The sequence below is a fragment of the Halictus rubicundus genome, chromosome 8, assembly GCF_050948215.1.
Source record: "Halictus rubicundus isolate RS-2024b chromosome 8, iyHalRubi1_principal, whole genome shotgun sequence".
NCBI classification, from domain to species: domain Eukaryota; kingdom Metazoa; phylum Arthropoda; class Insecta; order Hymenoptera; family Halictidae; genus Halictus; species Halictus rubicundus.
Window position 1 is genome coordinate 14005873 of NC_135156.1, and position 23943 is coordinate 14029815.

At 46.8% G+C, this 23943-nt stretch overlaps 3 protein-coding genes across 5 annotated transcripts in view; 2 read left to right on the forward strand and 1 right to left on the reverse strand.

Moving 5' to 3' along the window:
* The first annotated feature begins 2328 nt into the window (after positions 1 to 2328).
* Oli (basic helix-loop-helix family member olig) lies at positions 2329 to 6579 on the forward strand. The gene is made up of 5 exons (XM_076792003.1): positions 2329 to 3132; positions 3229 to 3476; positions 4204 to 4442; positions 4549 to 4772; positions 5404 to 6579. The coding sequence occupies exons 2-5, from the start codon at positions 3339 to 3341 to the stop codon at positions 5631 to 5633; spliced, it is 831 nt and encodes a 276-aa protein (XP_076648118.1). The 5' UTR covers positions 2329 to 3132; positions 3229 to 3338; the 3' UTR covers positions 5634 to 6579.
* A 141-nt stretch (positions 6580 to 6720) lies between these two features.
* LOC143356372 (uncharacterized) lies at positions 6721 to 9754 on the reverse strand. Its single transcript, XM_076792005.1, has 3 exons — positions 9708 to 9754; positions 9134 to 9546; positions 6721 to 8520 (listed from the first exon to the last, which is right to left on the reverse strand). The coding sequence occupies exons 1-3, from the start codon at positions 9713 to 9715 to the stop codon at positions 8270 to 8272; spliced, it is 672 nt and encodes a 223-aa protein (XP_076648120.1). The 5' UTR covers positions 9716 to 9754; the 3' UTR covers positions 6721 to 8269.
* Positions 8408 to 23943, forward strand: part of Axud1 (AXIN1 up-regulated 1) — a 42344-nt gene continuing 26808 nt past the window's right edge. For 2 of the 3 annotated variants that reach the window (XM_076791993.1, XM_076791997.1), the window contains exon 1: positions 8408 to 8549. The gene's annotated coding sequence lies outside the window, so the exon portion shown is untranslated. Of the gene's footprint in view, positions 8550 to 9539; positions 9675 to 23943 lie in introns of those variants that run through there. The other variant, XM_076791996.1, reaches the window with a different exon arrangement.

Here is a 23943-nt window from a genome sequence, read left to right on the forward strand (position 1 = left end):
CGACGCTTTTCAATTCTGAATGCGTTCCTCCGCTGTCCTCCTTCGCGGTAACAAGGAGACACATATTTTTCTCCCCGTATTACCTAACAACCGCCGACACGTATCAAAGCCAATTTTAATTATCCAAAAAGGAATCCCAACAGAAACCATCACACGAACAGGCGAAACAGCTTTCGCAAATAAATTGAACGGAACGAACGAGCCATATTTTCCTATAAATTTTAAATGTAGCCGAACACGGCTCGCAATTAGCAAATAATCTAACGCGCTCCGCCGAGCATTATTAAACCGAACGGAATTATAGTCTTCAATATCCACGGCCGGAAATTATTTGTGCCCCGGGGGCCGTCCGAATGTTCAAACTAAATAATCGATCGGCCGGTCCGTTCGACGCGTTAACGACACCGATAAAAATTATTCGCGCGCGCGGATATCTCCGCGAACAGATATCAGCATTTTTTTCCCGGGGCCACAAAAGGGACAAAAGGAAGCGCGGAAGATACTCGTGTCCATCGATTTCCGATGTTATACCCGACGCGAAAGTTCAACATGCGTAACACGGGGAGAGAGAGAAGCCCGTCGAAAATCTGGGGCCGCGGGCGCGGGCTCGTTTCCCGGGGCATTAATTAATCTCGAAAAACGCTGGCGAACAACAAAAAAAAAAAAATACGCCGGGAAAAAATATTTTCGTTACGGTGGGGAGGGAAGGGAGGGGGAGTAACGAGAAAAACAACAAAAACAAACCGAAAAAATCGGCCCTCCTCCCCCATTGTCGTCGTCCCTCTCCCCCACCCTACCAAAAGGCGGCTCCGGGAACAGAGCGGACGATACAGAGTCTTCGTTTGAACGTGTTCGTTGCGAATGACAACCCCCTGTGCCGTGCACACGACAGATGCAGCGAACAATATGGCTCGATGTGTGCGCTGAGTCGGTTTTGATTTCGGCATTATTATGCCCACGGTCAGGTATAACGTACCGAGGAACGTGTCAGCCGTCGATCCGTCGTTATTTCGTACTCCATTGCCGGGCGTGTTGTGCTCGCCGTTTGCAAAATTGATCCGCAATGTTACACGCGACCGATGACTCGACGACGCGACACGCGTTTCCGCCGCTTCGCATTTTCAATTTCGCCCGTCCAATTTTCTGCGCCCCTTTTTGTCCCCGCGTTCGTCGTTCCCCACACCGTTTCTCTTCATTCTCTCTTTCTCTCTTTCCCTGCATTTTTTTTCCGCCGATTCGATACAACGTCCGAATTTTTCTGGCCAACCAGAGAGGGAGAGAGAACTCCCGAGGAAATCGCGAGACGCGTTTCCGGGTTTCTGGGCTCGGTCGGAGGGGCTGCATTGTTGAAGAGGAACGCTTGTTAGCGGATGATGCCTGCGAAGAATTCGCGGAGGTCCTTGAAGTGGTAAATTGAGTATAATGGCCCTGCCGTGTCCCCGTGTCCGTGAATTGGTTGTTCCGGATTTCGTTAAAAGCGGGCCTCCTCTGAATGACGATACGCTGTCGGGTATGGAGTAATTGGGAGATGACTGAGATTGTGCCGGATGATGGCTCCGGGGGTGACTTTGCACCGAAAGATGCACGTTAGATGGGGGCTTTCAGATTTCGGGAACACGCTGGAACTATTTGAACACATTATTCGCCGGCGATTGCTTCGTAATTTTTCAGCCTACGGTCCATTTGCCAAAGACTTTTTAATATGTCCTTCGAAAGCCAATTTAAGTCGTGGACCGACAACTCTGCTCCAGTAGCGTAATCTCATAATTTCATTTGGGATTATTATATAAAGAAAATTCTTATTAGGCTTCCGGTAGATTAATTGTTAACACTATTTCTACGAAAAATGTCAAAAGACAACTTTCAAAATTTCAAAAACGAAAATTTATTGAGACTGCGGGCAGATGCAGGAAAGGGCAAATTATTCAATAAAATATATTTCTCTGAATATACAGGATGATCGGTAACTGGTGGCACAACCGAAAATGGGGTAATTCTAGATAAAAAAATTAAGTCGAAATAGATATACAAAAAATCGCAGTAAAAATAGTATTAAAAAATTTACTTATGAGAAACAAGCTGTTATGCACACTGGAATAGCTAACAAATAAATGGAGGGTTGGTTGACAGAAGGATCTACGTCACATTTCATAAAATTCAAAGGATTAGGACAAATTTCCGGCGTTTTTAAAAATTAATTGCTTAAAAAGAAAAATGATGACGATGTCCCCATATAAAACATTTAGAAAGTAGTGTATTAACCTAAGGGTCAATAATCAAAATTTTTTGTAACATACGCATCACTTTAACCGGTGAGTCGGTCGCAACAAAGAAATGTGCGTCGGGGCTCCAGAATGAAAGTCCCGGGGAAAAAAAGAGCGAACAGGAGTTACGAGGGTGCAGGAGCTCTGTTGCACCCCCTGAAGGCCCCGTCGTTCTCTATTCAGGTGGCATCGACCTATCCAGATGGTAAGAACCGATCGTACCATCCCGTGGAACTTGTTCCTCCGATCGCCAGGGTCCGCCAGCCGTTGGTCCAGTCCAGCATCCCCTAATCGACGCTGCCTCGTCCTGTCGGCGGATGCTGGAACTACGTTAGGGGTTGCAGACGGTGCACCCTCTGCGCAGGGCATCTGGAAACAATAGACGCGTGCGTGTTCCGCGCGACGGTGTCCTGTCTGTGGGTGCTAATTTCATTAGGTACAAATGAATCGGCACAAGCGATAAACAAAAAGTGGGACAAATAAAGAACAACAACAACAACAACAACAAAATAAACCACATAAATCAAGGTACCAAGGGGATCGAAGATCGTCCACCGGCATCAGCCAATCAGGAGCACATCGAACCCTTGTCAAATCGCTCGGATGTAACATGGCTGTGATCAGCGTCGTTCGTAAACAGTGATTTGTTTATAAGGACCAGTGTAGGACGACGGTCGTTCAAAGAAATAAAGTATAGCATCTGAACTGGATGTTGCCGATCCGGTTCCCAGGAGCCTGCGAAGGGTAGCAATGATCCCATTGGAGGGATGACCTGTTACGCGGTGGTGCGCAAAAAATATTGCTGATCCTGGCTGCGTTCGGGGGGATCCTGCGCCGTGCATGACCGGCGGCGGAAAGAAATTCGTCGGTAAGTGTTGCGGTTACTATTGATTATGTTATGCTTGTCGATGATACCGTTCGGTGGGTACGCGTTACTCACGCTTCGACGATGATCACCGAATAGGCGGCGTTTTCATGCGAACGGGAGCTGTCGCGCGTCCGAAGGGGTTGGCTGGTAGAACTCGAGGAGAAGGGAATTAAGGTCGGAACCGACACACGTGAATCCCTGACGACATGAGGTCGTATGACGGCGAGAGCAGCTCGACCGAGGACGACGACAGGAGGGAGGGTCTTCCCGAGGCGCATTTGCAGCAAGGATCCTGGCAGAGATCGGCTTCTCATCCCACATGGGCTTGGGAGCACCGTAGCACTGTGGGTATCAATATTTTTATTAATACTTTCAACTAAACTGTCCCCTCCGAGGCACCCCTAAACATTACTAGACTATAATTCAAAACAATTCTTGCATTCCCGAATGTCCTTGCATTTAATGAAACAAAATGTAACGAAAATATTTTATGTTACAAAATGAATAGTATGTAACGACAATACTCCAGATTAGATGAAACGTAATTTTGAAGTCATAATTAGAGTACGGATTTTATAACATCGGAAGTTAATTTAACGTTATCGATATATTATTTGAAACCTATTTGAATGATTGAGAGAACAAATGAATTCCTATGTAACTCTTTTTCGTTGTAATTGATATAGACAATTTTTATTTTGCATACAGATCCGCAGTCTAGTCATAACAGCTTCGAGTGTAAAGGGTTAATAAGTCCTATATACGTATTGTTTGTTATTTGTGTAGGAGGCAAGCGCCAACGGGCAGGAGAATCCGCGAACGAATTGGAAAGAAACGCGGAAAAAGTAAACTGACAATAACAACAGCTGACAGACGTTCGCGGGCTCTCCCGAGTACGTTGACCCCGCGAGAATGAGCGTGTGCGTGCGTGCGTGAGCGACAATAATATTTTGATCGCGGTACGCTCGAGAAAGCGTCAGCGCCTGCGGGACTATAGGGCGTCTCTTTAACAAAGGATCAATTTAAAACATTTTCATCCTACATTTGTTAATGAAATGTCGACCTTTGCAGCATCCGCTGCCGCCGCAATCCACAGCGTCGCTAGAGTCCATGTACTCGGTGCCAGGAGCGTCTCATCCAAGTGTTTCCGCCCCTCCAGCTGGCTACTCGTCGGAACACCCTCAAAGTGCACCTGGAAGGAGGACTCCCCTGGGCGCCGTCGGCCTCGGCGGCTTCTATTTTCAGCAGCAACCGCAACCACATGCTTCTTCGAGCGCTCTGTCTGATGAAAACAGGCCTGACCACGAGAGGTACTCGATCCTCTAACGAGACCCCATTTCAACAATTGCCTTTCGCAATTACTGGCTACAATGCTACAATATTACCGGCTAACTTTTCAAACACCACTTCTCGCAGACCCGGCGCGTCCAGATTAAACTGCCCGCCGAAATCGAAGACCACCAGGCAGGGGAAAAGCATGCGTTTGAATATTAACGCGAGGGAGCGCAAGAGGATGCACGATCTGAACGATGCGCTTGATGAGCTGCGGTCTGTTATCCCGTACGCTCATAGTCCGTCCGTGAGAAAGCTGTCGAAGATTGCCACCCTCCTCCTGGCGAAGAACTACATCCTCATGCAAGGTAAAATCAGCAAACTGTTTGAAACGTCAACGTTTTATCGTCGTTCCTTGGGTAGCCTAATCCCAACAGTCGTAGCGCACCATTGCGGTCTGTTGGTCAAAAGAAGGGACTCTAAACTCATCGATACTCACAATAGCTGTTCGCCCCACCCCAGTTTCACAATTTATGGTTGCCAGGAGTGGGGTGAACAACCGTTATGGCGCGCTTTAGGGTCTTTTCTTCTGAAAAACAGAATGAGCTGGCAGAAAATAATCCGATGATGATTGTTGCAAGAATTATTTAGGCGTTCATTGAAAACGACAAATAACATTGCACATATTTCAGAGAGACGTACAATTATTGTTAGTTTTCATCCATCTCTCGTTCTGCACTTCAATTTAACCAATTGTATTTGTAAAACAACACATTCTGCGGTATCTAAGACCTAAATATGGGCGAATTTTGCCCGAGAAGCGAAATATCAGAATGATCCCCAATTATACTGAGGGTTTCATGTGTTTGTGGCAAAAATGAGTGGGTGCAATTTAAAGCAGTGGACAGGTTAAAAGAATTTCTGATTATGAATGTATCAGGTTCAGCTTAGTAAGATTATTAAATGGCCGATTTTAGATTTTTTTCGTTTACTCTGCAGGTAACGCACTGGAGGAGCTGAGGAGAGTGATAGCAGTGTTGCAATCGCCGCACGCTCACACAACCGCTCTGCCGCCCACACCTGTCTCCTACGACCTCTTGCATGGTTTCCCGGGCAAGCTGTTCCAAGGTGTGCAGGACATGCCGGGACTTCCATCGAGCGATCCTCAAAGCGTCACAGCCGGCGGACCTCCGACCGACGGGGCTGTGACCAGCGGAGAATCAAACTAGGGATTCGGGCCTTCCTTTTCTTCGTATAGTTGTAAGGGATGAGCTAGATGGAACGTAATGGATGCTCAAGACCACTTCCTCCCATTATGTCTGCCTATTTTAGCGGAGAGAGAGACTAGATTCCTGTCCATAGAAAAGGCCTCGTTCCATCTAGAACGAACGATCTTTCGAGTAATCAAAACTATTTGTATAACGAGAACAGTTTTGTCTTTTTGTACACTCTAACGTCGAAGACATGTAGCAGGGACGGTGACCTTGAGCGGCCAGTTTTCGTGCTGACTATAGCGTCAAGAGTATCCAAAGATTTCATACTATAACACTGTAATAGAGTAACGAGAAATGGTAGAATTGTTTCGAGAGTGTTCGGGCACAGCGGAGAACGTTCGATCCTCCGTGTTCCGACGATCGAGTTTAAGGATCTAGTCTAGAATGTTAGCTCGTAAGATTCCTGACGCGGGACTTGAAAGTATTAGAGGGGAATTATTTCGACGTCGGCGTCCCCGGGCGCCGTTCGTTCCGAGTTCGATAAACATGAAGTCAATACTAGATACTAAGGCAAAAATTTTCGATGAAAGTACTAGCGGTTAAGTAAACAATTAGCGGCCAAGAAAGTAACGAACGGTCTACCATTACTAGCACAGCAATAAGCGACAGCATCTTTCTATCTCTGGTAAAACGGGACGTGACTCCTACTGAAATCCACCGAGTGATCGAGTTTCATACGATTGTTTCCCTTTTTACCAAACAAACGCCAACTGCCAGAGAGGGAAATGATGCGAAAAGGATTAGGAATACATGTTCCAAATCCCGTCCGAGCAACGCGATAGTAAATATAGCATGTGATATATGTCGAGATATTACATATATATATATATATATGATATATTCTAATCATACAGATCTTAAATATTCATATACATAATATATATATAGATATATATATATATTTAATAATTCGAATTGAGCTATCGATTGTATAACTTATTTATATACTTAATACGTTTATTAAGAGTTTACTACGACGTGCCGAGGATTTAATCGTTTCCTTTGATCGCGAGGATCTATCGAGTATAGAAAAAAAAAGAAGGAGTGTCGGTATAATTTATTGATCTTTGACTCTAGGATCGTGAGTCCTTCGACAGGGCCCGACACGAGTAATGAGAAATTACGTAACGAAAGCCGTTGAATGGCAAGCAATAATTACTACCATTATTTGTATGGGGATTTCTAATGACGACGCACGGATAACAATAAACGCGTGCGGATATTACTAACGAAGAGAACAGACGAACATGTTTGTTGTAGAGTGTAGACATCACTGTTTAGTGCTCGAATAAAATCTATTTAAGAAGGTTACTGATCAAGCGAGCGCTCTGGAAGAATAATTACACACCACAAGCAAAAGTGTTATGTCATAATTCAATCAATTGTTCAATGAAAGACGAAGAGACTCGAGAAACATCGAAGAATTCTTTCAAAGCCTTCGTTCTATACAAGCTTCATTTCTTAAAAGCATTAACACGTTCATTGTCCCATGCGTCACATGTGATTCAGTCACGGTCACTACTGAATAACGTTTATTTAAAACACACGAAAAATTAAGCTGATGTAATGGAAACGTGTTAGCCGATGAAAACAGGTAGAATAGAAAAATGATAACTAGACTGCGATCTTTATGCAAAATAACAATTGTCTTCATCAATTACAAAAAATAGAAACCAAAAAAAAATTCTTTCTCTCTTCATCAATTTTAATAGATCGAAAAGAATGCGTTGGCGCATTTCGATTTTTTTCAATCGTCCCACTATTTTAAATGTCATCTATTCCATATTTTTTATAATGCATAAAATCAACAGTCTAACGACAAATTTAAACCACGCATTCTAATGCTAGGATGCCAGAGACACGGACAGTGAACGTATTAAAACTAGAGAAACCGCAAAACTTTCTTAAAGAAATCTTACGACAACTCGTATTTCAATATCGTCGCTCTCATTGCGCAAAATTTCCGCTTCCCCTCCCCCAAAAGATTAACTCGTCGTTTATTTTAGAACGAGTTCATCGCTAAATTTGCGACTCTTCGTTTAATCTTCGACGACGATATCGGAAAGTTAATGATTTGCTGGTTGTGAATTTTTTATTAACTTTTTCAACGCCGAATGCAACGGACTTTATATTGCCGCCATGATTGGTGAGGGGGGTGATCGAGCGAAAAAAAGGTCTCTCTATTTAAACGGAACTGATCGAATCCTGTATGAATACCAACAGCGATCCTTCATGTGTGATTAAATCAGCAGAGCATTTATTTGCACTGATGGGAGACCAATTGCAAATTGAAAAAAAGATAACGTTATCTCAATCACGGCCTACGCGACCATCGGGTGGCGCCATCTTGGCGACGGCGCGAGGAACTGGCAATTCGACTGTCCTGGCGATTTCGTTGTCGAAAAAATTCAATTGCCTCGTGTATTTGAAATTGTACGCTACGAGGTTGTGTACAATAAACGAGGAGTGAAGGGGACACACGAGCTTCGCTAAGCTGATATTAATTTGCTGGTGGTTTCTTGGAGAAAATGTGGTTTGGTTCGTAGACGATCGACGGGTGGCGCCATCATGGCCGCTGATTTGCGAAGCATTCACTCGATCGTCTTCCGTCCTTCTGGGAGGACCTTACGCCGTGCGTGCTCGCTTCGACAGGGTATATTGTGTGCGTGCCTTGACGGTGGCTCGAAGCTGGCTTGTAAGCTGCTGTTGCTGGTGCTGCTGCGCGCCATGGTGTGATCGTTTGATGGCTCGGTGCTTGTGTCCCACGGTAACCGTTTCGTGAAAGAGTTGGTCAGTGCCAGGACCACGACGTGCTCGGACCGGTTGGCAACCCGTTGGCAACCTGGAAATGTGACGATCGACAGTAAACCGGTAAGCATCCACGATTCTCATCTACGCAGACAGATGAACCCGCCGGTTGCGTTTCCACCGACAACGACCGTTTCTGTTCGGGTGACGTAGTCGTTTCTCTTTGGATGATCGGTCATGAATCTACCAAACGGTGGAGAGATTATAGAAATAATCGTTAGCGACAGAGACAACCGTTTCACGTACCGAAGTTTCTTTTCTCGTTAGAGGGAGAGAGAGAAAAAGAGAGCGAGACGACACGACAAAACCGTACTGTTCACCCACGATTGTTTTTCACGACGTTGATAGGTTATGATGTCATAATCGTCCCCAAGCGAGCCTCTTTGTCCTCGCCACCGTGCTACATCGTTTTACCTCTCCGAGTTCTGAAAGCGGAGTTGAAATATTCGACGAGGTGATAGTACAGGGGAAACGCTGAATTCCTCGAGTTCTAGCTCGGCGTGTCTTCGGTGCAGTTTGGTTTAGAGTTCGCAACGAGTTCGTAGCGTAATACATTTTCTATCGCGAGTGGGAGAACTAACCTTACCTTCCCGATTGGGCGAAAGACACGACGGGGTCGCTATAGGTATGTAGTCCTTTCTACGTACCTGGCACGCGAAAGATACCTGCATTCTCGGAGGGGCCGTGCCTCCGGGACTTATTGCATCTTTCCTGATCTTTTCTTTCGCTGCATTCTCCAGGAAAATCCGTTCGCAAAGTTTTGAACTTGATGCGCGAGAAGGCATGCGCCCACGCTGTGATCGCTCGTCGCCGAAAATATCGATGCGGTGACGGCCGGGAAGGACGATTTTCGCGATGGATGAAAACCCATGCGAAACGACGATGCACGGATGTCGATCCGAGTCGTTTCCTGTTAGCCGTCGAACGATATGTCGCCGCGATCAGACGAGCATCCGTTGTCACGAGCGACCAGCGCAAATATCGCCAGTCGATGCTAGCGCGACAGACCATTGGCCAGCCTGCGCGATCATTTTCACGTCGGTTTCGTATACACAAACACCTTGAAACAACGTTTGATTCATTGTCCCGTGATACACTCTCCTCGCCGATGGATTTACTGCGGCCAGTATATATGGGACACGCGTACTAACCGCATAGGGAACGGTATCGTGCTTCTTACACGGCAAGGTAAATAACAACAAACTCTTTGACCGTACATACCTGTGCATGCACACGAACCTGGCAACGTGACATACTATCTTCCGAGCCTGACTTCCGGTGCATTTCGCGCGCCATTTTTCATATTGCCGATCAAATATTCGTTTTTCTGGACGATCCTCTATGTCTTTTCGGAGTAAATTTGGAGTTACAAACGCGGGGTAAATTCACGTTTTAGTGAAATTGTACTTGGCGAGGTTGTGTGGGATAATTGTGCATTATTTCAGGCCCTACCTAAAAGTTAGCCTCCCTGGAAATTGTAATATTTAGGAACAAACTATTATTTCTCATTTAAAACGTTCAGAAGATAGTATATTAATAATAACAGCGCCCAAGATGGCTGACTACTAATCTTAAATGGCTGACTACTAGAACGATTACCCTACATGTTTATATATTGTCGATTGCTTGGAGCAAGAGACAACTTTCAAAATGAAAATAATTTTCTTCATTTTTAGTAGTATATTTGTACAATTACGAAATACGCAGGAAAAATGGTCCCTATCAATGAAATAGTGCTTTATCTCTAGGTGCCGAAAGGACAGTTTAATATTAACAATTATACCGTCCGTAGTGCGAGTATGCACACGGAATAATCGAATCCGCTAACGAACCTCCTCGTCCAATAAGCCGTTTGCGATTACAGTAGCTTCGCAGCTTCCATGTGCTTTTTAAAAGCATAATGGCAGTGCTGTGAACGTTCAGGTATTTTCATAGCAATTTAGAAACCAGATTCGCAGGAACGAATTCAGATTCGATAACCCAGCAAAAAGAATTTTCATATTTGTTGTGTTCGGAGTAAACTTCGTAAAAACTGAACTGCGGATGACGCGTTTCCGGTAATCTTATCGCAGGTGTCTAAAGGACATGCGATTCGTCTGACGTACATCGAATGATAAAAACTATTTCTTTCGCGATTACATCCACTAATGAATATTGAAATAATCGCAAGCGAGACACGTAAGCACACGACCATTATTTTTTTCACGTAGGTAACGTCCGGTTCGTAGAATTTTGTTATTATCAAGAAATTTTGATAGCGAGGATCCAAATGAATAATTTTGAGAGAAATCGATTAACTCGCTTTCCCGAGGAATTATGTCGACCGAAACGAACATGGCGGATGGAAGAAGCATCGTATGCTTCTGTACAAAGAATCTTGAGAGCTTTTCGACCTGGGAATCACATCGAAGTGTTCGATTTATAAAATCACTGGTCAGCTCTCCACGTTGTAATGTCGATAAAAGTACTTGTGCTCCCATGTCGTTACATGGGTCGCAACAATGTTGGCTTATCAACCACGCAACCAAAATTAATGTCTGCCCGATGACGAGTCACGCTGTTATCGATATCGCGGCGACACACGGCACTGTTTGCGCACGTGACTCTCGTCAGCCTCCATATTCATACTCTGTCAGTATATGACCTTCAATAAAAAGAACGAATTTATTTTCGATCAGATTTCGAGTAATTTTGCTTTACGCGAGAAGAAAATACAAACTTTGCACAGTCTGCATCAGTAGCGAATAAAACAAGCCCAAGAATCGTGTTTACAATCGAGGGGCTGTAATCTGGCAATGTCGACACGATATCCAAAAAATATTCTACGCACAATGTACAGTGGGGTCTGTTTGTTAGATACGGAGCAAGATTGACGCAAGAACGCGCGCTACCGCGAGGATTCGAGCGGATACAAATTTTGCATCCCGTTACGAAGTGGGATAAGCAGGCAGAACAGAAGGAGGGTGCACGGTACTCAACATTGGCCGGCAGATATCTTTGTTATCATACGCAGATATCGCATGCGAACATTCTTTCGCTGCATAACGGCAAATACCTCCGCCCCGTGGAAAACTTTCTAATACCCATGTTTAGCCGTACAACACCGGAAACCATCTTACCTCAGAATATGACTCTTGGGAATTGAAAAATATTAATAAGTATTTAGTAATAATGCGCAATGCATGGTGAATCACGCAGCACCTTGAGCACCACGCTATTCGTCATCTGGAAAACATAAATCAGACTAAGAATGGAATCGAACGACCGATTTAGAGGCCAGCCTCGTTGTACGGTGGGACAGTTGGGTTGATGATAACGGCAAAGCGTAATGCGACAAGACAATTGCACGCAAAAAATGATGACCCCTACGGTCAACTTTTGTGCGGCTTAATTGGGAGCATCAGATTTTCCTCTTCTTTAAATTGAATTCCTGTCTGGCAGTTAGATAGGGATTGATCGCGCCCCGCGGCAGTCCAATATTTTTTCACCGTGGAGAAGATGATATTGGATCGTAAACATAGGGTAAACCGGAATTCGTTCGTTTAGCAACGCCGTTTCGGGCTGTTTCTCTCGATAGTTTTGGATTTATTATTTTTCATTAACGAACAACGCGGGGCGGACGGGCGAGGGAGTGCGTCGAGTGAAAAATGGTGAAATGAGAGAGCCGTCGAGAGAGAGAGAGAGAGAGAGCGGGGGGGGGGGGGGGGCAAACGTCGGAGGACGGGGTAGGAAATGGAGAAGAGAGGAACAAGAGAGAGAGGGGGGAGGAGGAAAACAAAGCGGTCGCAGCAGCCGGAGCAACAATGGCGCATCGACCCGCCAAAACTCGCGCCGATGCGCAGAAACCGGAGCTTACAGTCTCCTCTGTTTTCGAGAAATATTCCAACCATTTGCTCCCTCCCTCCCGTTCGACGGTTATTTTATCAACGTAAATGATTCCTCGCTGAAGAAGTGAGATCCAGATAGATCGACTTCATTCCTGGAATACTGTTCGCTCTGGAGCCGATTGAAAAGGAAAAAAAATGGCGTCTACTCGCTTCATGCGCAAAGGCATGCGCAATGCAACCTCCGGGAACGACCGACTCTTGACCAACGCGGTAGTTCCCTTTTCCAGCTTCGCTACTTTCAAATCATTTCCAGAGATTTCTCCCCTCCCCGAAAAAACTGGACAATTGATTCCGATCATTGCAATTATAATCGCGATTTTTCCCAGCTGAATCAAACCATCGGGGAAGAAAAGATGAGAAGTATGTCCACCATTCGACGTGGTGTTTAAACAGTGTCCTCCAACGATCCTCCTGCCAGCAGGATTGCTAGATCGCAGTAGAAAGCAGGCTAAAGGCTTCCAGGAAATAAGCCGGGCTGCAAATGCACACTTAAAAATGCGAGTGCTGCCGTTTTTGCCGAGGAAAGGGGAAAGAAAGTAGCATCGTGCTCCCTCCCGAGCAGTTATTTCGACGAAGCTGTGGCGTGGCCTGCGGAGTATGACGCGCCATCATGACTAATGCAGCGCGCAAGAAGTCAAAGCGGAGTCTGTCGTCTCGCGATTTTATGCTTTGCTTTTATTCGCGATCCACCCACGCGGAGGACTTTTTCTGCCGACGTAATCGAGGGTAAATATAATCCGGCCCGCGAGAGGTCCTGCAATATCGAGCCAAATCGGGAGGAGAAAGGAACCGAGCGGCTCTGCGGAGCCGAAGGAATCGATTGATTCACGGCGCATCCTTCGCACGGGATCAACTTTTGCCGGGTGTTTGCATCGTCCAGGGACAGCCTTCGCGGGATAATCGAGTATTTTTTTCCCTGGCCTTCGGGATCGATGAATAGTGAGGTCCGAAGCGGAGGATCGGATCGAGGGTGACCGACGCCGTTCCCGGGCCGATTTCTCGATTGCTTGCGATTCCATGCGCGGCAGGTTGTGTCCTGGAGGACTCCTCGTCCAGGTTCGTTCTCGTGCACGGGGCTGGACTGAGTAGTATGGTCCAGGATGGATGAAGATCAGGTGCCGTGGTTGCCAGGGCAACCGGCATTGATCCCTCCCCTCTTGTTCTACCATCCTTTGCGTCTCTCCTCCACCACACATTATTGGTCTCCCTCTCTCTCCCTCTCTCTTTCTCTCTCTCTCTCTCTCTCTCTCTCTCTCTCTCTCTCTCTCCGTTTCTGTCAGCGAGAGCAGTAACAATGTTTCCTCGGTGTTTCTGCGTATCCTCTCTTTCAGGCTCTCTTTGCACCCGTTTTCGGGGTCTCTTGCGTTCCGATAGATCGAACCCCAGCGTTGGCGACTCGTCATCCGATTCCGAGTCCCGATCAAAGGACTCCGGGGGATGCAATGGCGTGGAATGGCCGAGAAGGACGGAGAAAGCGCGCGAAGGTTTTAGAAAGAGGCCATGGCATTTAGAGGAAGGTGGTTGCCGAGAGACACACCGTGAAATCGAAGACGGGGCAGAAGGGAGAGCGAGAAAGAGAGAGAGAGAGAGAGAGAGAGAGAGAGAGAGAGGCGAAAGTAGAATGCGGTCTCTTAACAGAGCGTTGCTAGGCAACCGATATTGTTCCCATTGTTGCGGCGTAAATATTTGAGGCGGGCTCGCCAGCGACCAACCACTTTCCTCCTTTCCCATTTCTCTGGCTGCGAAGGAGCCGAAAATTGCGAGGCACCTTGGCTAACCGTGTATAAATTTATACTCGATCCAACGAGACGAGTAGATAAACAACGCAGCAGAGTCCTCTGGTAGCTATTTGAGAGACGTAAGGTAAAAGTAGGATAACTCGTGGTTAGACTGCTGATCTTTTCGCTAACTACATGGAAGACAATATATTGACATTCTTAAATTTTTTTAATGTTTCTACTGTTTGAAATTGTATCTACAGCATTCCCTCTTGACGATGCTTCGACGGTCCACTATGGCACCGCTGTACCGACTATAGCGAGATTCCGCGAACGGGCCGGTAAATGGGATAGAAAGCGCAATCGAATAGAAAGAAAATGGATCGCGCGATGCATCTCGGGAGGTCATTGGGAAATAAAGTGCCGTTTTACGAGGCAACCTTGAACCGAGCAGAGCGACGATTAAAGGCAGCCCGCGCGCGCAATAAAACTGAACCCGTCGTTTCGCAAATCCGCGCCCTCGAACCCCGCGAACAACCTTCCCGGAATCGCAGATGGACCGGGAGGAGGACTCGCGCAGTCCTTCTTGCCCATGGTAATCCCGTGGTCCGTGACCCTAACCTATCCTAATCTGCCCCAACCGCGAGGAGGTTAACCCCCGACCGCGAGGTCAGCACTGGTCGTCGACCGTTTACACCCCGAAGGGAACCTGCGAACAAACGACGACAAACAAACCCGTTTCACTGCTCCGCGAGCCACTCGTTAGCGGTAAAATTAAAGGACCTATCAGGGGACTATAAAATTCACTGGACGCAACTTTGATCAATCGAAGGGTTTGAGACAATTAAGAAGCTCTACTTTTTATACGTACTTATCTATTAAAATTATCAGAGAAGGAACGAAGCTTCTCCTTGGTTTCTATTTCTTGCAATTGTCGCAGAACATTTTTGGAAAAACACAGAAAATTGTTGAAGGAATTATACTAAATGAACGCCCGGTTACACGGTTGCCAACATAAGGGTTAACGAGTTAAGGGGTTTATATTCAGTATAAAAGTATATTAACACCAATACTATTTGATTATAATTCATAGCGCTTTGCTTTTGTTACTGTACTCTTTTTCTGAATTTTAAGTAACGTCTCTCTACAGCCACCCTTTCAATTTCTCAACTAGTTCTCCAAGTGGATTAGGTCAGTTCTGTGCTTGGAAGATTTTCCCGAAATCTGAGATCGTTTTCCACGGCTGAGCACCCTACTAAAATTCGCAGTTCAACGAAGAGCTATGAATTTCGTTGCACCCTCTGTACCGCGTCTCACCCCATGCGACGCAATTAAATTTATGACCGGTGAAGCAACGGAGGATAAAGTGAACGGAAAGTCGAGAATTCCGAGTCACCGTTCGCTCTTTTTTTTCTCCCTGTGCGTGCGCACGCGCGCGCGTCCGGTGGAGTTTAAATTGAACGGTCATTAGCGCATTCCACAAGTGGAGATCAATCGTTTGTTCTTTAAATCGATCGGATTTAACAGCACTCGTAGGTCTTTCAAGTGGAGCGTGGTAATCGGGAAGAGGGGCAGAACCGAAGTCTCCGCGGAGATTAACCGCGATCCACGGTAAAAGTTGGGAATTGGGAATGGTCAGGTACATGTGGAGAATCCACCCACACAATCGCATTTTCGAAGGCTGCTGATACTGCACACGTGGCGACCGTCTACAGTATGTAGATCGTAAGTTGTCGGGGATCTACAAACTGAACAGGGGCGAGAGGATTAGGGTGCTAGATCTACCTAATCTTCTCCAGAGAGTTCCATCTACAAGATTATAACGATACGGTTCATGTCATCGACTGGACTGTCTACAATAATTATACTGCGGGTCTATATGCAGAATAAAACTGTTGTGCGTCAATTGTTAGATACTAGGGCCAACTAATAAGTTTAGCAAGTTGAAAATATTGATTTTCTTAATCTTTTTATACTTCTTTGTACCTCTTATCGTTTATACTATTTTAAACTGTACTTATCCAATTTTGTCACGAATGTATAATATTCCATTTGAAGTATGACTAACGTTCATGCACCGATTCCTCTTATTGTCCAAACGACCCTGACCTGTTCGAGGTTATACTGTGATACAGTTTGTGGGTGCTGGGCAACTCACTATCTCTGCACTATGCCATCGGGACGTCTATTGACTCGGTGAGCACTCGGCCCCAACGTGGTCCATCTTGTCTTCCTGGCACCCTTCCACCGGAGGCTCGATCATCGGTTTTCAGTTACTTTGATATAAACACTGGTTAAAGGAGCTGATAAGCCCTCAATCTTTCCGAATGAAAGGGACACGATTAAAGTTGCTTTCTTCGGCGCGATACCATCTCGAGTGTAGTCACTTTCAGCGAATTTGATGGTACTCTTCCGGAGAACGGCATTGGCCATTCACGGGACCTTTTAAACGCCGTTCCACGCGTTACTGGACCTTTCGCCTGTAATTTCCCCTTTTACTTCGCTCGTGCCCATTGTGCAGTACAGTCGCAGGCGATGAATCATCCCTTAATTAAATTGTGAACCCCGACGTTTCTCTGCGATTTTTATTCTTGAACGGTTAAGACGGCTCCAGGTTACTTATCAATTGTAGTTTATTGGCGTGCTATGCAGATATGGAAAGATAGTTAGGTAAAGGAATGAAAATCTGATTAGCAGACTGCAAAACAAAAATAGCCATAAATGCGTAAAATCCGCCGTGTTATGTTTACACACCGTGGCGTCCGAGGCCTCTCGAGCTTCGTGGCCCCTCACAGGGTATACCCTGCAGTAGTGGGGATAATTCCGTGACGTTTATCATGCAGGCCTCGGCGACATATATAGAGAAGTCACTGTACCCAATTTTCAATACATCAAATCTTCAGCTGAAGAACTCGAGCACAAACAACGGAAGCAACAAGTCCGCCGTACAATGAAATTCTTCGATCATCTGTACTGTCAATTAAACCGATCGATCATGATCCATCCGACAGTCTAGTATTCGCTAGTTCGCGAACACTTCGCAACCACTATTCGGCCGTTCATGCCTCAGTATTCGCTATCTTATCGACGAGATTACGTTTCTAGAATGTCGTGCGCGTCCCGCCTAAAGTACAGATTAAGGAATTCGTGTGCGGAAAAGTGTCGGCGCATTCGACGGGGTGTAGCGAGGATAGAAATGTTCCGAGGGGTACAAGTGAAGCACGGTCGCTCGTAAGCATAAACAAGAGCGAAAACAAACGACGTTGCAGGAGGCGGACTTAACCCGGAGACGTCCCTGCCCCTTTCCCTCCTCCTCTTCTCGTTGCCACGCCGGTAAGTGTCCCGCGCGTTAAATTCATTGCGTCTCATAACATTCGAATTCATGAAGTGAAACGCGATAACGGATTTCCATATAGACCGGCGACGAGTGCGAGCATTGTGCCGCGCGAAGGACGCCGGCGAAACGAAGGGTGGATAGCGGGGATGAATCTATGCGTCTGCTTCGACGGAATGTGCCTCGAAAATTATGCCCAAGGCCCGCGCAAAAACTGGTCTTCGCATCTCGGATGTCGCGTGGCCAAACACGCACTGTTCCCTGATTTACCGTGGCTGGAACGTTGATCACTTGACCCCTTACCTCACAATATTCATTCCCACGTTCATTGTTAAACGTACTGATTGAACACTTTAAATATTTTGCGTTGCTTTCAAATCGGTGGAAAATGATCCGCCACAAAATCAGCACGATTCCCAATTGTCCAGAGCGAAAAACCCCGGGGGTTTCTCGAAATCATTGCAGGACGCATCGAAAATCGATGCGACGACCTCGCCACGGCCACTAGGAGGAACGGCCTTCCATTTCGTCCCCGTCGCCTCTAAAATTGATGCGGTTTCGACACCGTTCCATCTAACAATGGCCGTTGTGAAACGCTCGCAATGCTCGGCCAGTCAGCTAGCCAGCCAGAGCCAGCCAGCCAGCCAGTCGGTCGGCCCGAGCAATCTCAGGATGATTTTGCAACCGTCGCTCGCGCGTTCGTTCTACTTGCATTCTACCTTACCGGTCTATCCCCGGTAGACTTTCACGTTCCGATTGGTCGCCGATAAAACCCCCGGTTCTTTTCCACGCGGAGGACTCTCCGCATCATCCCCTAATCGGACCTCGGAGAGATATCCCCGTGATTCGATAACTCGAACGTCTTTTCATCCGGCGGGTGTCGTCGTTAATTGAAGATCATTAATCTTCCTCGCGCCTGAGTCACGTTCAGCCGCCGCCGCCCTCTGTCGACTCGTGGAAACAAGACCTTGCCCGTTTTTTTTGCGAGGGAATGCAGAAAAATGTGATCCCGTGGAGGGGGGAGAGGAGCATGGGAAAGTCGAGGGACTTAAGTTCGCGGGGAGACGCGTGAAGGACAAGTTATTGCAAGTTCTTTCGCGCGGGGCTAACCTGAGCCGCCGAAAGTGGGTCACCGGAGGCCCGTTCTCTCTTTGATCGGCGAGTCTGTTCGACGTTTTCCTTCTTCTTCTTCTTCTTTTTTCTTCTTCTCGTCTTTCTTCTTGCTCTCCTTATTCCTCCTCTTTTATTCACCCTGGTCCAGTCGACGACAACGCGACACGCAACGGCACCGTGAAGTTTAATTGGGTTTTTCTTTCGACACCAGTCGTCCATCGGCCAGACGCTGTCTCGCCGAGGCGGCAAACTTACCGGCGAATCCACTTGTAGCGTTTTATTGCACGGAAATTTCTTTCCCAACTCTATCTGCAGTAAATTCGCCGCCGTTCCGGACGTCCCGCGCTCAACTTTTTCAGTGGAAATCGCGTTTCCCGGGACCCCGCCGCTTGGGAAACCGAATTCCAGGTCCGTAGTCATTCGACTCGATGACTCCCGGAGCCGGGATTACCCTGCCTCCGTTCCTCGGAACAAGAGAACCGCGCACCAACGCCCACCGTAGTTGTGCGCCGCACTACGGACCGCAAGTGTTAAGTGTAAACCGTGGATGTTTATGCGAATTCCGGGTCTTGTAAACAGATTTCGCAAGGTCGACTTCAGATGGAAACGCATTCCGAGAGGATTTCCTGAAATGCAGATAGCGGAGGAGTGGATCCGAATGAAATTGAATGGGACATTTTGATGCGCTGAATGGAATCCTTGAATTAGGTGTATGATCCTTTTTGGAAGCTTGTGCTTGGAACGGCGAATTTTTTACGCGCTACAGGTGTTTTTAACTGGGTCAAAAAATCATGTACCGGGTACGCACCAAGGAGATACGACAAGGACGCGGACTAAGGATGTGGAAAATGGTGGACATAAGCAATGGGCCCGGAAGCCCATTCATTTAAGGGATAAATAATTCAAACTGTCTGCCAGAAAATTCAAATTTAGACGGAACGGTTTGTAACCCTGGGTCAGAGAAATGATGTACTAAATATCTGAAGGGTATACAGAATGATGGAGAAAAGCAGGAAGACTGAGCTAGACTGCGGACATTATGCACGAGCTGCAGTTTGAAATAGCGTGAAGCTTACAAGAATCGAGAGGTATTAATAGGTATGTTATGCTCGATCTACTGAAATAATTGTGGCAGGAAAGGAATTCGTAAGTGGCTCTTATTTCTTGTAACAAATCCAGACAATTTCGATTTCGCATGAAGACCACTCTACTCGTGACCTATACCCTAAGCTTACTCACCCAGAAGCTGAACCATTCAAATTGCCTGCTAGAAAATTAGAGCTTCAACGCACGTGTAACTTTAGATAAAAAAAGATCGCAGGTATAAAAATATACCTGGGCGTACAAAATGGCGATCGAAAGGAAGCAATGCGAGAGATGTCCAACGCTCATGCCCTAAGCCCGGTCACCCAGAAGCTCGTGGCCCGTGGAATCCGCCTTATCCGATACATTAGATATGTAATAGGGCGTGTTAAAGAATCGCATTTGGTTCGGTTCCAATCCGAGTAGCGTGTAGAGAAGACGATATCCCCCGGAAACCTGTGGCTCGTCCGGTCGCTATCTTTCATTCCCGCTCCAAGAATACACGCGGGCGGATTACTAACCGGTGCGACGGGAACAATGCACCGGTTAACCGCGCGACGGTTCCTCTCCCGTTTGTTTTGGCGGCGGGAGTCCGCGGGGTTTTTGCCCGAAAACGCGCGCGTCTGTGTGCCCCGCTCGGAAATTACGTCATTCCGACGAAACGTGACGACTGGATGCGCACAACCCCCGGCCCACGAATACTTGACGCATCCTGGCACGTACGTACGTTTTACGGTCGCGACACACGCGCGCGCGCGCGCTTGTATGCGCAGTAGTGGCTGCTCGCGTGTCGTACGAGGAAAGCTGCACATGCGACCCCGCGCGTAACGCGAGCTCTGACGAGCCAACACGGTATTTTCACTGTTCGTCATCCGTACGCCGTGATCCTACGTTCGAGTGACGTCAGACGAGACGCTATTTCGGTCCACGAGAGAACGATCCTACCGGGCGGCCGCTGTTCGGCTCGGCTCGGCGCGGCTTCCTTCGTATCCACGGGAATCGTCGCGATCGCTCGACGAACCGGGATCGATCGATCGGATACCTCCAGCTGTATCTAGACGGAATCCGAGCCGCGCTATATTTTTGGCCGGAGTCTATCGGGTGGCCCGCGAAATGATCCTCCAGCTAGGCTACTCTGCCGCGAAAAACATGCAGCCCGGCGACGCTTATACGTACGGAGGCGTTTACGGATTCGTCGGGATCAGAAAAAATATAGCAAGCCTCGTATTACCTTTTTATCCTTCGCAACGTGAGATTTTTGCACAGGGGTGGGGGTTGTTTTATCGTCAGCGGGTCGATTTGATTTTTTTTTATGAAAACTGAAATAAAATTTAATAGGTGTCTAGTAGAAGGGCATGAAAGCGATTCACTGCTCCATGCAGCAACGAAAGCTAGTTTAACATTCTACGATATAGAACGTGTAGTGTCATCTCCGAGTACTACAAGCTTTTGCCAAAGTAATTCCTACGTCGCGTTGGCACTCATCGCATGGAAATGACGTTCTTCATTCATTCAAATAACGCCGACTTGACGAACTTCTCCGGTAACGACGCGCTCGAAGTGAAACGCTTCTGTTATTGAAAACGAGAATGGCGGACGAAAATCCTTGCAGCGAAGGAGATATGGTAACAAGTCGGTCGCCGAGAGGGCCGAGAGAGCGTGGGTCTAGGATATTTACCGCGCCTCGCAAGAATTTCATAACATTCCGGGATTATTGTGTCGTTATCCATGAATAAGAGAAGTCAAGAATGCGGGGTAACGAGGAAAGAATTGCCGAGTCCCTTTTGCCGGGGTATCGTCGGCGGCCGGGTCAGTAATAGCCTGATTTAAATAACAATCTAATATCAGAGGAGGGGACGTTGTGTTTTTATTGAATAATAAAACCCGGCTCTCTCGGGTTTCGTGCGACCCTCTCTCTCTCTTTCTCTCTCTCTCTCTCTTGTTCGATTTAACGTAAGCCTGGCAGACATCGGGAATCTCGCGAGCGGCTTCAACCCTGAAGAAGACCCTCGAGGGACGATCGACGTAGACAAACTCGGTGACGATCGAGCGGACTCGCGCAAGATGGTTACGCTCGCTCCGGCAAGAAACGTAACGGTGCATCGCGTGTTTCCGTCGAAATGACATGTACTTCCTCGACGAAACGCCTCGATTCCGCTTCGTCCTGGTGCGTGCTCGCGGAACGAATAAATCGCGGGAGCAACTTGTCGCCCGGAATATTAGACCACCCCGGTTGCTGGAATTCGTAGATTCGAACGAAATATTCACTTCCCGGATAAATTCACGTCGATTCGTTTCCTGGTCCACGGCGATCACAAATGTTACCGATTTTTCCTGGAGCAGCGAGATACTACTAAAGTACAGCGAAGTCTCGATATATGTCAACAACACGGGCCTTGGCAGCGTCATGTATCGTCCAGGAGACATACACGAGCTGTGTTATGTTCATACTCCTCGGCGCCCGAGGCCTCTCGAGCTTCGTGGCCGTAGTAGTGGGGATAATTCCGTGACGTTTACCATGTAGGCCTTGGCGACGTATATAGAGTACTGTATCGTTAATCATCCTATTTAGAACAGTTAAAGAACACGATTGTTCTTAAGTACCATGTAATTGTGACATTATCGACGAATGCGTAATGCGAGTCGATGAAAGAAGGAACTATTGGTGCATACGTGTGACAATGGCGCGCGATAATTTGCTCGGCGATTTTCTGCGTTTCTATACAATTGTCCGCGGCGCACGCAAGACGATCGGCAACGTTTGAATGCCTCGTCGGGCATCGGGCATTCTGAATAACTCGCGGCAAACACGGCGCAACGAGCAAGTACGAGGTGCAGACTCTGTTTGCGAAGAAAAAGAGGAAGGCGAGGGACGCCAGCAATCGAGAAGGCAAAGAGATGCGCCTGACCTCGCCGGTACAGTCCCGTTAACCAGGAGTTCATTTCCTGGCGTGGCTCCACTCACGGGGGATGTTGTTCCATCTTTTTTTCCCAGGCCTTGTTCCTTCGAAACTTGCGAAATAAATTGCTCCGCCGGTACAGAAAGAGAACAGCCGGTGCAACGCACGAAATTATTTAGGCAATTCGTGCGCGAATTAATTCAGAAATTCCAAAAGCTGTTCAAGCACGGTTGTGCTCGCAAGAAACGAATTACTCGACGAAGGTTTCGAAAGTAATTCAAAAAATATAAATGTTATTCGTCTGTTTTAAATTCCGGTGAAATTGGAACCGTCTGTTTCAAATTTCAATGAAATTGGAATCGCCTGTTATCAATATGTATTCCATTAATCTGTGTCAATATACATTGAAGCAAATGTAGACGTACGGTATCGATTTACTTTTCCTACTGGAAAACTGTTAAGGGACAAGGAACCTTTCTTTATACTCGAACGGCGACTGCAAGCGGTTACTAAAAACTGTCGCATTATTATTTAAAAAACATGCTTACATCACTACGTTTGCATCTTAGAAATTACCTTAAATGCATAAAAGAAAACAAACAACGAACAATAGATATTTTAGGTCAGGAAAAATGCCTTCAAACAAAAAATAACCTGCGTAAAAAGAATAATGCAGTAAGGAGTCACTGAATTTCTGAATCCATTTCGGCATAATTGAAACAGATTGATATAAAAATTAATAAATGCTTCTGCAATCGCAACGTTTACGAACCATTCGCAATCAAGTTAACAAAGCGGTTCGGAAGCCTCTTTCGTCTTGTCCCTTTATTCGCTCGTTCTCGGGGCGAATAATAATCGGAGGGTTCCCTCGCGGGACCGCGATACAGTCTAATAATTAATTTAAATTCATTCAATGTAACAGGTAGATCGGACTCGCCTCGACCAACAGGTTATGAATAAATACGTGTTAGGTCTTTTCTACCGCTTCTTCCGGTTGGTCGTGGCATCTCCAGCCCTTGGCCCGTACGCCCACGATCGTCCTGCACGCGCGGGCACTCACGCGTGTGGACTGTACTCGTTCTCTCTCTCTCTCTCTCTCTCTCTCTCTCTCTCTCTCTCGGCGAGTTCGCACCCACGCACGAGCTGATAGGGTGCATCGGCGGTGGGTCGATGGGTGATTTAGTCAGCTCGCTGTAGCCGCGTTTGGTCCGGGCTTTCTGTTATTTCGATTGGTTTATTATTGCGTCTGCTATCGGAACTTCGAATTGTCCGTGACTTTTGAATGTATGGCTTCCATATTTTACATACTTCCAATAACGAGATATCCCACAGACACGAGCATTAAATCTTCCGCAATTAATAGAATTTGCCAGGTTTCGAGCATTTATATTCCAATGATCGTTAGCGAACCAAGAAAGTCTT

Coding starts and splice junctions, on each gene's coding strand:
- Oli (XM_076792003.1), top strand. CDS start 3,339: ATGAGGTCGTATGACGGCGAGAGCAGCTCGACCGAGGACGACGACAGG. Junction 4,443..4,548: donor AACAGGCCTGACCACGAGAG/GTACTCGATCCT, acceptor CACTTCTCGCAG/ACCCGGCGCGTCCAGATTAA. Junction 4,773..5,403: donor GAACTACATCCTCATGCAAG/GTAAAATCAGCA, acceptor TTTACTCTGCAG/GTAACGCACTGGAGGAGCTG.
- LOC143356372 (XM_076792005.1), bottom strand. Junction 8,521..9,133: donor AGGTATCTTTCGCGTGCCAG/GTACGTAGAAAG, acceptor TCACATTTCCAG/GTTGCCAACGGGTTGCCAAC.